This window comes from Schistocerca piceifrons, chromosome 3 (genome assembly GCF_021461385.2).
Source record: "Schistocerca piceifrons isolate TAMUIC-IGC-003096 chromosome 3, iqSchPice1.1, whole genome shotgun sequence".
In the NCBI taxonomy this organism is placed as follows: domain Eukaryota; kingdom Metazoa; phylum Arthropoda; class Insecta; order Orthoptera; family Acrididae; genus Schistocerca; species Schistocerca piceifrons.
The window spans coordinates 721,356,698-721,369,844 of NC_060140.1; the positions used below are offsets into that span (position 1 = coordinate 721,356,698).

Here is a 13,147-nt window from a genome sequence, read left to right on the forward strand (position 1 = left end):
TTCCAGACTAGCGCCTAGAACCGCTCGCACAATAAAACAAATTTTCAGTGCTATTTAATTACTTTTGATGTGCCGAAGACATAATTTTTATTTGATATGAACCGTCGACATACGGACAGACACACAAAATTTCCCAGAGTTTCGCAGTCAGTTTGCACGTAATCGAGACTTATTGAGTTTCATAACAGAAAAAAGGTCGTTCACACAAATATGTCGATCGCAATATTGTAGCACTTTTGTAACCTCATTATGGAGACTACCTGAGGAAAGCGATGTAGACGTACTGGACAGTTTTGATGTAAAAATATTTGTCATTAAAACTGGAATTACCTTGCAGGTCAGTCGGTTATATCAGCTTGTGCACAGGGGATAGTTCAACTGAAATGGCAAACGGTCTCTAAAACAGCTTGAAAACAGATGCAAGACTACAATGTCCTCAAAATCTTTATAAAACTATACTTGTAATTCACCGAGAGAGGTGGCGCAGTGGTTAGACACTGGACTCGCATTCGGGAGAACGACGGTTCAATCCCGCGTCCGGCCATCCTGATTTAGGTTTTCCGTGATTTCCCTAAATCACTCCAGGCAAATGCTGGGATGGTTCCTCTAAAGGGGCACGGCCAACTTCCTTCCCCATCCTTCCCTAATCCGATGAGACCGATGACCACGCTGTCTGGTCTCCTTCCCCAAACAACCAACCAACCAACCAACTTGTAATTCTTTCAAGGCCACAACGATTTCTTCAAACCTTGTGTTTTCTTTAACGCCAGTGAGGTTAGGGAACTGAACTGTTTTTGTCAGAACGTGTCCTTTGCACAACACGATTTTCCTTTTAAATGCACCCCCGTAAAATCAGAGAAAAGTTACCTTCCAACGTGTTATTGTGGGCAGTGTGCAGGTAAGCCCACTAACAATGCGAAGTCTGTTATCCATTCCGGATGTTCTAATTTTCGTTCCTGCACTCCTTTTTACTTCATGAACTCAAAAATAGCCAGTTTTAGATCGAAAAATCGTTTCAGGCATGTTCCTGGACGTAACCAATGTACTTTGCAGTAATACATGAAGTCTCCCTACTCTTCGTTCCACTACAAACTGTTAGAAATGACAATGGAATAATGCGCGCGACTTCCGATATTTTGCTGTTAGTACCACCAATTTCTGCACGTGCTCCATACGAGCAAATGTAGCACAAAGTACTTCTTGATGTGCAGAACATGAATCCCGATTGTCGATCGGTGTAATTTTTGGCTCTTTCATTGTCATCTAAATCCTCAAATTCTTTCTGCATGGTACTGTAATGTCTTTTCATACCAAATACAGTATGCAGTACCCGTCCCTTATGCGAACTGAGAAATCTCACCCCTCTCCTATGTCAGTCCCATTCATTTTAAAGGATTGTAACGATAGGTCACTAGACTGCCTCTTTTTGTGCAAACAGCCACTGGACCTTCGCACCACGAACTAACAGCGATAATACGACGATTCTACATCTACATCTACATCCATACTCCGCAAGCCACCTGACGGTGTGTGGCGGAGGTTATCTTGAGTACCTCTATCGGTTCTCCCTTCTATTCCAGTCTCGTATTGTTCGTGGAAAGAAGGATTGTCGGTATGCTTCTGTGTGGGCTCTAGTCTCTCTGATTTTATCCTCATGGTCTCTTCGCGAGATATACGTAGGAGGGAGCAATATACTGCTTGACTCTTCGGTGAAGGTATGTTCTCGAAACTTTAACAAAAGCCGGTACCGAGCTACTGAGCATCTCTCCTGCAGAGTCTTTCACTGGATTCTGCCGAACTCAAGAGTTTTGCCAACCCAAACATGCCGCACTGCAAAGCTAAACGGAACGTCGCGCTGTTCCGAGTACTTCCGACAAGGACCGAGTAAAGCCGAGTGACAGGACGGGGCTTGGTCCGCACACGCTGCACGCGTAAAAGTTCGGCACGCCGTGGTCGGCCCTGGCTTATTTAGTAAGTTAACCATGGGGCACTAAAAGGGGGAAACTGTTACATTGCTACCAAACCATCGTGAATTGTACTACTCCAAATTCTATTCAAAGGAAGTCTTAATTTGTAGGATATGCACTAGATACTTACAGTTATTAGATCTCCAGTACAAAATGTTTTGTTCTATGCCCTATACGAGGGGCATTTGAAAAGTCCGTGCAAAAATAAAAACTGCTTACGTGTTTAGGGTAAACCTTCTAATTTTTCGACATAGTCTCCTTTTAGACTTATAAACTTCGTCCAACGCTGTTCTAATTTATTGATGCCTTCTCAATAATAGGAATTGTCCAAGCCTGCGAAATAGCTATTAGTTGCTGCAATCACCTCCTCGTTTGAATAAAATCTTTGTCCCGCCAGCCGTTTCTTCAAATTGGGGAACAAATAGTAGTCCGAGGGAGCCAAGTCTGGAGAACAGGGGGGATGTGAAAAGAGTTGGAATCCTATTTCCATTAATTTTGCGACCACAGCTGCTGAGGTGTGCGCTGGTGCATTGTCGTGATGGAAAATGACTTTCTTGCGGTCCAGTCGCCGACGTTTTTCTTGCAACTCGGTTTTCAAACAGTTCAGTAACGATGAATAATATCCACCTGTAATAGTTTTACCCTATTCCAGATAGTCGATGAGGATTATCCCTTGCGAATCCCAAAAGACAGTCTCCATAACCTTTCAGGCGGAAGGAATGGTCTTCGCCTTATTTGGTGCAGATTCTCCCTTGGTAACCCATTGTTTAGATTTTTGTTAGGTCTCAGGAATATAGTAATGTATCCATGTTTCATCCACAGTGACGAAACGACGCTTAAAGTTCTGCAGCTTCTTCCTGAACAGCTGTAAACCATCCTTGCAACGCTTCACACGATTCCGTTTTTGGTCAAGCGTGAGCAATCTCGTATCCCATCTTGCGGATAGCTTTCTCATGTCCAAATGTTTACGCAAAATATTATGTACCCATTCATTCGAGATGCCCACAGCACTAGCAATCTCACGCACCTTAACTCTTCTGTCATCCACCACCATATCATGGATTTTATCAATGATTTCTGGAGTCGTAAGCTCCACAGGGCGTCCAGAACGTTCAGCATCACTTGTGCCTATATGACCACTCCGAAAATTTTGAAACCACTTATAAACTGTTCTAATCGAAGGTGCAGAGTCAAAGTATTGTTTATCAATCTTCTCTTTAGTCTCTGTCCGCCCCTGTAGGTGAGTGGTCAGCATGTCGGATTGCCGTCCTAAGGGCCCGGGTTCGATTGCCGGCTGGGTCGGGGATTTTCTCCGCTCAGGGACTGGGTGTTGTGCTGTCTTCCTCATAATTTCATCCCCATCCGGCGCGCAGGTTGCCCAATGTGGTGTCGGACGTAATATGACCTGCACCAAGGCGGCCGGACCTGCCCCACAAAGGGCCTCCCCGCCAATGACGCCAAACGCTCATTTCCATTTCTTTAGTCTCGTGAGGCGTTTTGCTTTTCGTAAAGTAATGTTCTTTTTCGTCCATTTTTTGGCAATCACTCGACTTCCTTGATTCACAGGAATTCCAAACACAAAGAAATAGACCAATCGCTGAAACTTGGTGTTCGTTCTTTCCAAAGATGTTACTAATTAAACATGACCTCGATACGCGCCGGTGGTGCCATCTCTCGTACTTTGCACGGACTTTTCAAACGCCCGTCGCAATAACAATTTTACTGCTCAGAACATTATTGGAAAAGAAGTCATAATTTATATTATGTACTAGAACAAGTTATTACAGTATAATTATTATGACTCGGAGAGTACCGTATTCTACTCGAAAAAGGAGTATATTCTTCATTTGCTTAGACAGAATGAGGTAGTTGTAGGTTCTGTTGCTGCTACTCAGGAGACATTCCCCAAGCAAGTCACCCAACATATTAGTGTCAAAATCAAACTCAGCTCCATCCATATTGTGCTAAATTCAGTAGCAAAAGGCGAGCTTAGCATTTAGGGGCCTTGTGATATAAAGTACTACTCTTCTAACCTTGACTCTTGATATTTCACCCAAGATGCCACACTAAGATAAATTTTAAACAATAAAGCAAATATGCCTACTATTGGAAAACAGAGACACTATTTCTAAACATTCATAATATTTAAAAGAGAATCAGTGTCAGCAAACTGCTGGGGACAGGCAATAAATAGTACAGCCATTGTTAACAACAATGTTTGCCACAAAGGTAATCAAGAGCATGTGTCACTCATGTGCCCAGAATGGCGGGATCCGCGGAGATGTACTAACTATAATCGTAATTTTATGAGGGTTTAGTAATCTAGGGTTAAATAATGTAAGTACTGTGTTCCAAAAAAGTTTCCTACATGTCACATTCATTGATTTGGTTGGAAGTGTAACGATCAAAAATTCACTTTTTTGTGTAGATATAAGACGTCTTTCTGCAGAAGTTGAGGTCTTCCGCTTTCGATAGGTAGAGATCCTAAACGTAGCCTTCAAAATGGCGTCTGTAACGGAGCCTCGTTCCAAGCAAAGAGCTCTCATTAACTTACTTTTGGCATAAAATCAGAGGATCGCTTGTGTTCGTAGGCGCTTGGAGAATGGTTACAGAGACCAGACAGTGAAGTGAAGCATGATGAACTGTTGAGAGGCTGAGACGTGGAACTTAGGGAAAGCAGGAAAGATGTGGACAGGGCCTAATCAGTTACCGTTGGTTGCACAGAAAACATATACACTTAATTAAAAAAAAAACTCTCAACAATCATTTTTAAAAGATTTTGCTACACTGGCGGCTGAAAGCCTTATTAGCAGAAATGCAAGTTATTGTCGGCTGAAGGCCAAAAGCAATGTTACACACAATCAACGGCTGAAGGCCTGATTAAGAAGGTTCAAAATTATTCGTCGGCTGAAGGCCAGAAGCAGTTTCAAAAATACACAACGACTGAAGGCCTGAATTACGAATAAGGTGGACAATTACACTTTAAAAATACTAAAACCCTTTCTAATAGTCTTAATAACTCGTAACAAGCTATAGTGACGGCTGAAGGCCTCACTAAAACAGGATTGAAAATTATCTGTCGGCTGAAGCTCACAAAAAATGTTACAAACAATTAACGGTGGTGGTGGTTGTTGGGATGTTTAAGGGGGACTAAACAGCGAAGGTCATCAGTCCCCCATTCCAAAAACAGGCGAGACATAAATTCACGCCCTCATCTCGTGGTCGTGCGGTAGCGTTCTCGCTTCCCACGCCCGGGTTCCCGGGTTCGATTCCCGGCGAGGTCAGGGATTTTCTCTGCCTCGTGATGGCTGGGTGTTGTGTGATGTCCTTAGGTTAGTTAGGTTTAAGTAGTTCTAAGTTCTAGGAGACTGATGACCATAGATGTTAAGTCCCATAGTGCTCAGAGCCATTTGAACCATTTGAACATAAATTCACGAAGCAGGTAAATTAACGGCTGAAGGTCGGAATTACAAGTGGGAAGGCAACAACATGTTAAAATATTAGAGTAAATTTTAAACAATTATGGCAACTTGTCCAAATAAGACAGAGTTATCCACAGACAGTGCTCCTTGGATCGACCAGAGGAAGGTGTCTACAGCTATGTAAGCGGTGAGACAGGCAGCCAAGAGTTGTAGTCACGTAACAGGATGGCAACTCACACTAGGGGTAGCTTCAGCGCCAACCGACTGACTAACCAATTCACGACAGTGCCTGCACGCGGCCAGCGGTCCCATCCTGCCCTCATGCTGCGGACCTCCTCGCTGCTCCGTCCGAAGCCGACCTGATGTCCGTTCGCCACTCCTCGCCAAATCCAGTACGCAGACAGCATTAAAAGAAGTGCTCATTCAAAAGCACAAGACACACACACGGATGCGGGAAAACAATTCCACCAACAACTCACCATACTAAAACCAGCTACTGTGAAACAACACGGAAGAATTTTAAGTCGGCACAAAATGCACGTCGTCCGCTGCGACTACCGACCGAACGACCAACCAACGGTCGTCCCCACTCAAGTCAGGCACGGGAAAGATCCCAGTATAAATCGTCGACTGACAACTTATTGCCATGAGGACACATCAAAGAGCGGACACATACACACTATTCGAATATCACGGTCCATTCAGCTACTCGCTGAATCCGGTACTTGACATGGTCATGCACTCTCGCGACCACATCCTTCCGTCGGACAGTGCATGTGTGTCGCCAGCGGTCGGGAGAGAACTGGCTGTCCAGACCTCACTACTGCTCCGTCCCAACTCAACTCGCTCGACGCATGGCGACCCGGAAATACTAGAGGCCAATCCACAGCGCGCGCTATCGATAAGCGCTGCTGCTGCCACTAACAGGCAGACAAGGCGAGCAAACGTAGTGGCGCCAGTGAACACACTAAGAAAACGAGACGGCACTATCGCTGTTACAAGATGCCAAGCTATGAACGCGAGCCGCAAACGGCTCAAAGGCGTCTCTCATCATTGCAACGAGGTCGCGAAAACCTTTCCGAGTTCCTACGTGCCGGCCGGTCGCACACATGTGCGACTTCTGCAATGTGGTCGTCTCCGCAAGAATGCAAACAAACTTCACATTCTCCATGAAAATGCAAGAACTCACACAAGTCTGCGCACCCGCGTGGGGCCCACTAAACTTCACTGGACTGTTCTTCCTCATCGGCCCTACAGCCCAGATCTCGTACCTTGCGACTTCCACTCGTTTGGCCCAATGACGGATGCATCCACAGGAAGCAGTAAGCGGATGATGGGTACGTTACTGACGCCCCGACGTCGACGAGTAGAGTGGTACCACGCGGGCATACAGGCAGTCGCATTGAACAAAGGTGAGGTTGAAAAACGAGATTTTGTAGGAATAGGTTCCTAGTACTAGAGAAGCTACGCCAACGGCGACCGAAGAAAGTTTTGTGCTCTTTTAGAAAGCAGTTTGTAAGCGACGCAGGCCTGGCTTTCGTGCGTCCGGCAGAGTTGTGGCGCTACAACGCAGTCCTTGCTATGAATTTTTTCGCTTACTTAACACATGAAACTGTTTGTATACGATGTATTGTCTACTGTAAATATGTATTATAAATACTATGTTTAAATTATGTAATATTTAACACTGGCAAGTCAGGGTATATTTAGTTAACGTTGAAGTCAGAGAGATTGTTTTGTCGTGCCGCTGGGCGCGGGAGCGCGCCAGCGGGCAGTTGGGGAGACGCCGTGCTCGGAGTAAGACGTACAGTCGAGTGCTGCTATTCCTAGCTGTGTTACATCTAACGGCTAGTGTGTGGATCTAAGTACGACGGGAAAGTAATGGTCGGCATATCTGGAAGCATGGCCGGGCAAGTTATGGATTAATGGGCATAGTGCTGCAGAAACGAGGGCTTAAATGTGAAGCTCACTGTGGGCCCAAGTCGCAACAGTAAAAGCTCGCTGCCACATTATGTCGCCGCCGTGGACTTCCGTCGATCTACCGACAACGAGGGAAGTAAGATCTACGTAATTTTCGTAAGATAAAATTGTAGAAGGCTTGCCAGTGACTGTGCTTTTCTCTGAAGTTGAACAATTAATAACAAGCACTTTATAATCGAAGTGTTGCAGTTACATTCCACCCGTCAATATCACCAAGTAGGTTCCTTCCGATCCTTACCTTACTGAACCGAGTATGTCACGCCATTATCAAGAGAAAATATGTTAATTATCAAATTATTTGCATAGACGGTGAAGAGTAAATTTCAGACTGTTTTGAACGATTGGTTATCGTAGTTAATCATTGCATTTAATAAGCTTACGCCAACTGTAGTAACTTAATAATAGACTGAAGTAATAAACTTGATTATTACGATTTATTTCAATTCATATTCAGCTGAAGTTAGTTCAAAGATATTCATGAAACTATAAAGCTTATTCCACCTTACAATCGCCCAATTAATGAATTATTATCATTCAAAACATAGTTAATCAATTATTGGCAATATATTTCATTATCAGTAGATTAAACTGTGCAAAGTACCTAATTTTAAAGACAGAATGACAGTCCATTATTCAAAATATCGATGGGTAATTATCTGTGTTATCAGCATTGCACTTCGCTGCCAATTATGAACAAAATAATTATAAAAATTAATGTTTAAGTGTAGTTAGATTGTTATGACATTGTTTTATATGACTACTGAGCCTGACACAGCACTTACGTAAAAGTTCTTGTTCCACCTGCTGCGCTACAAACAGGTAAACATAATTTTTGACACAATTATTCACGTACTTAACAGTACTGTCACTCATCAGTTGAGGTGGCGACCGATTTTTTAATTGCTTTTACAACTTAATCATTTCTTTCGGCAAAATTTCCACTGGCAAAATATATTTCCAAATTAATTCCATTATTTCATTTACCGATCAAGTTATAACGTCTCCTGTTTCCTTATTTACTTCGGATTCGGATGCCTTATCCCGACACGGGTCAAAATTCACAATTCACGGGCATTGTTAACTTGTAATTTCGCAATCCAGGGAATCAGCGGGGTGGGGGGGTGGGTTATAGACTCACCTTGACGTGGTAGACCCAGAGTGGCGTCTCGGTGCCCCCTGAGAAGCCCAGCTCGCCGCCGAAGACGTAGAGCGAGTCGCGGTGCGCCACTGCCGTGTGCTCCTGCAGGCAGGGCGGGCAGTCCCCGCGCGGGCTCAGCTGCGTCCACCGGCCCTCTGCTGCACACCACACACACAGACAAGCAGCGTTACTACCGATCTTATAATGCCGGCCATCAAAACTGTGACATCAGAGAGGATAACAAACTACGAAATTTTATTTATTGTTCATATAGAATATTCTAGGAAGGAGACGAGATTAAATCTGTAGGAGATTTGTTAAGGGCGACGTATGAGAAAATACACGACTGTATATACAGGGAGGTCCATTGATAGTGACCGGGCCAAATTCCTCACGAAATAAGCGTCAAACGAAAAAACTACACAGAACGAAACTTGTCTAGCTTGAAGGGGGAAACCAGATGGCACTGTGGTTCCCCCGCTAGATGGCGCTGCCATAGGTCAAACGGATATCAACTGCGTTTTTTTTTAAATAGGAACCCCCATTTTTTATTACATGTTCGTTTAGTATGTAAAGAAATATGAATCGTTTACTTGGACCACTTTTTTCGCTTTGTGATAGGATGGCTCTGTAATAGTCACAAACGTATAACTGCGTGGTATCACGGAACATTCCGCCAATGAGGACGGTATTTGCTTCGTGACACATTACCCGTGTTAAAATGGACTGCTTACCAATTGCGGGAAAGGTCGATACCGTGTTGATGTATGGCTATTGTGATCAAAATGCCCAACGGGCGTGTGCTGTGTATGCTGCTCGGTATCCTGGACGACATCATCCAAGTGTCCGGACCGTTCGCCGGATAGCTGCGTTATTTAAGGGAACAGGAAGCGCTCAGCCACATGTGAAACGTCAACCACGACGAATGATGATGCCCAAGTAGGTGTTTTAGCTGCTGTCGCGGCTAATCCGCACATCAGTAGCAGACAAATTGAGCGAGAATCGGGAATCTCGAAAACGTCGGTGTTGAGAATGCTACATCAACATCGATTGCTCCCGTACCATATTTCTACGCACCAGGAATTGCATGGCGACGACTTTGAACGTTGTGTACAGTTCTGCCACTGGGCACAAGAGAAATTACGGGACGATGACAGATTTTTTGCACGCGTTCTATTTAGCGACGACGCGTCATTCACCAACAGCGGTAACGTAAACCGGCATAATATGCACTATTGGGCAACGGAAAATCCACGATGGATGCGACAAGTGGGACATCAGCGACCTTGGCGGGTTAATGTATGGTGCGGCATTACGGGAGGAAGGATAATTGACCCCCAGCCGGCCTGTGTGGCCGCGTGGTTCTAGGCGCTTCAGTGTGGAAACGCGTGACCTCTACGGTCGCAGGTTCGAATCCTGTCTCGGTCATGGATGTGTGTGATGTCCTTAGGTTAGTTAGGTTTAAGTAGTTCTAAGTTCTAGTGGACTGATGACCACAGATGTTAAGTCCCATAGTGCTCAGAGCCAGTTGAACCATAATTGACCCCCATTATATCGATGGCAATATAAATGGTGCAATGTATGCTGATTTCCTACATAATGTTCTACCGATGTTACTACAAGATGTTTCACTGCATGACAGAATGGAGATGTTCTTCCAACGTGATGGATGTCCGGCACATAGCTCGCGTGCGGTTGAAGCGTTATTGAATATCATATTTCGTCGAAGCACCATACCATGGCCCGCACGTTCACCGGATCTGACGTCCCTGGGTTTCTTTCTGTGGGGAAAGTTGAAGGATATTTGCTATCGTGATCCACCGACAACGCCTGACAACATGCGTCAGCGCATTGTCAATGCATGTGCGAACATTACGGAAGGCGAACTACTCGCTGTTGAGAGGAATGTCGTTACACATATTGCCAAATGCAATGAGGTTAACACACATCATTTTGAGCATTTATTGCATTAATGTGGTATTTACAGGTAATCACGCTGTAATAGCATACGTTCCCAGAAATGATAAGTTCACAAAGGTACATGTATCACATTGGAACAACAGAAATAAAATGTTCAAACGTACCTACGTTCTGTATTTTAATTTAAAAAACTTACCTGTTACCAACTGTGTCTCAAAGTGGTGAGACATATGTTTGTCACTATAACAGCTCCATCTATCACAACGCGGGAAAAAATGGTCCAACTAAAACATTCATATTTCTTTACGTACTACACGAATATGTAATAAAAAATGGGGTTCATATTTAAAAAATCGCAGTTGACATCCGTTTGACCTATGGCAGCGCCATCTAGCGGGCCAATCATAGTGACATCTGATTTCCCTCTTCAAGCTAGACAAGTTTCGTTCTTTGTAGTTTTTTCGTTTGACGCTTATTTCGTGAGATATTTGGCCCGGTCAGGATCAGTGGACCACCCTGTATATATAACCTAATGTAGCTTTTCCTGTTTGAGAGAAAACTGAATCAAATTCTGTAGATGTTGTCACTATGTTATTGGCTATAATATGGATTATTTTTTCAATGTTTTGTCAAATAATTTGGTCACGACGTTGCTGGATACTTTTAGAACACATACTATCATATGAGAAACATTTTCGCTTTCAAAACGTGGTAAGCTATTCTTAGTAATTAGATAAACAAATGTGTGGACCAGTTTCTTAGTATCAGTGTTAGAACTCTCGAACAATTTTTTAAATTTATATTCGTGATGCGTAGCATTTTTTATTTCACAAGAGTTTAAATAAATTTGACAGTAACGCACTTTCAAAATTCTGTACCACAGTAAGTTGTGTTATAGTTTATACAAAGTTTGTAGCAAATTTGGCCTTTTTGTCTGCAATGGTTGTTAAGCAGAAAGTGTTCCTTATTCACTCAAAATTTAAAGTTGCGGCAAATGCAGAAAAAATATTTTACTGGCGTTTATGACAGAAATAAGTACCTTAATGTTGGCCATAACCACACATATGGTCTTTCTGGTCTCCATATAGCTCTTTATTCGTGTAGGTTTTCTCTGCTAGTCTGACAATTCTGACGTGCCTTTTTGGCAATATCCTTTACTGGCATTTCAGAACTAGTAATACGCACATCATCAGTCTTCTTCAGTAGGTTTTCAGTGAAGCGGCATGCATCAAATCCTAGTCTCATAAGAGACTCTTCCAGTGTTACCAACACTGAACACGAGACAAGCATCATAAGAGCAAATTTTAACAACAGCAGATGAGCAAAATATTGTCTTTGCGCGTCTCTTCTAAATGAGGTTATTAAAGTTTTCGTTCAGGTTTTGCTCTCCATCATGTGTGCGTTTCTTTAACAAATCGTAATTAATCGCACGGTAAACGGGTTCACAGGCTTCTATACTATACAGCTGTCTTCTCTGATGGCAGAAAATAATTAAATACCGCAAACAAGGACAGGGTCGCGTAGAAGAGTATCGTGACACTGCACATTGATTGAAACTACATTTCTTTTGTGTCATTTGCAGCATGAAATAAATTCTGAAAATTAGACACAATGTTTCTAACATGCTACGGAGCTATGTGGTGGCAAAAAATTTCAACATTTATGACCAGTTTTAGATCCCTCCTAAGGCTACAAGGTGTAAAATTTAGTACACAGTCCTGTCACGTCTGGTAACAATAATGATTTTAATCTGTCTGGACAATGAGTCGAACAGAGTTTGGATGAAAAATACGTCATTGCATGCTACTCCACGCCAGATTTCTTCAATAGTGATGGTTTGCCGTGCAACTCTCTCGACAAATAATGATCAGATATGATCTCTCACGATGTCTTTAGCTACCGCAATATAAAATTCATGTTGAAATATGAAAAACAGGGTTAGTTACTTTTCCTCGAGGTCTTTGGTAGGAACGGACGGATCCCAGGGTCACAGCGTATATAGAAAAACTACGCACGCTGACCTCTATCGCCACATCTCGCAGCACCACCAACCGCCAGAAAGAAATTCATTGCTAAAGACTCTTATCCATAGAACTCTTTACATCTTCTGACAAGGAGAGCCTCGCCGAAGAATGTCGGCACACCTGCGAATTACTGTTACGAAGTGATGGATACCCAGCTCAACAAATTGAACAGGCGATGCAGACAAAATTAAGAATGCCCGAGAAAGAGGTTGAGACTAAGACCGATGAAGAGGAGCCAAAAATTTATCTACTTTATGCTGGCCCAATATGCGCAATGATCGGTAGACTCCTACGAGAACATGGCATCCAGTGTATTTCGCTCCCTTTAACTAAAATATAAAGTATACTTTATAATATTAAAGACGATTTAAGTCTCCGAAATCTGAGTGTGTATCGCATTCCATGCGAATGCGGCATTCTTACCTGGGGCAGACCATTAGAGCACTTGAGGAGGGATGCAAGAAACATCAGCTACACGCCTGATCAAAACAACCAAGCACTGCCTTATGAAAGGAAGTGAAATACGATGAGACCAGTATCGTGGTGCAAACGCCAAGTTTGTGGGACAGCGTAAGTAAGAAACCCATGGTAATAAAGATGTCAGGAAACCTATTATCCTCGGGCATGGATGTGTGTGATATCCTTAGGTTAGTTAGGTTTAAGTAGTTCTAAGTTCTAGGGGACTGATGACTTCAG

General features: G+C 43.3%; 1 protein-coding gene across 1 annotated transcript in view; it reads right to left on the minus strand.

Annotated features, from left to right (window-relative positions):
• Nucleotides 1-13,147, minus strand: part of LOC124788993 — a 129,706-nt gene that overhangs the window by 46,006 nt on the left and 70,553 nt on the right. The window contains exon 2 of the mRNA XM_047256280.1: nt 8,508-8,665. Within this exon, the coding sequence (XP_047112236.1) occupies nt 8,508-8,665 (158 nt within the window). The remainder of the gene's footprint in view (nt 1-8,507; nt 8,666-13,147) is intronic.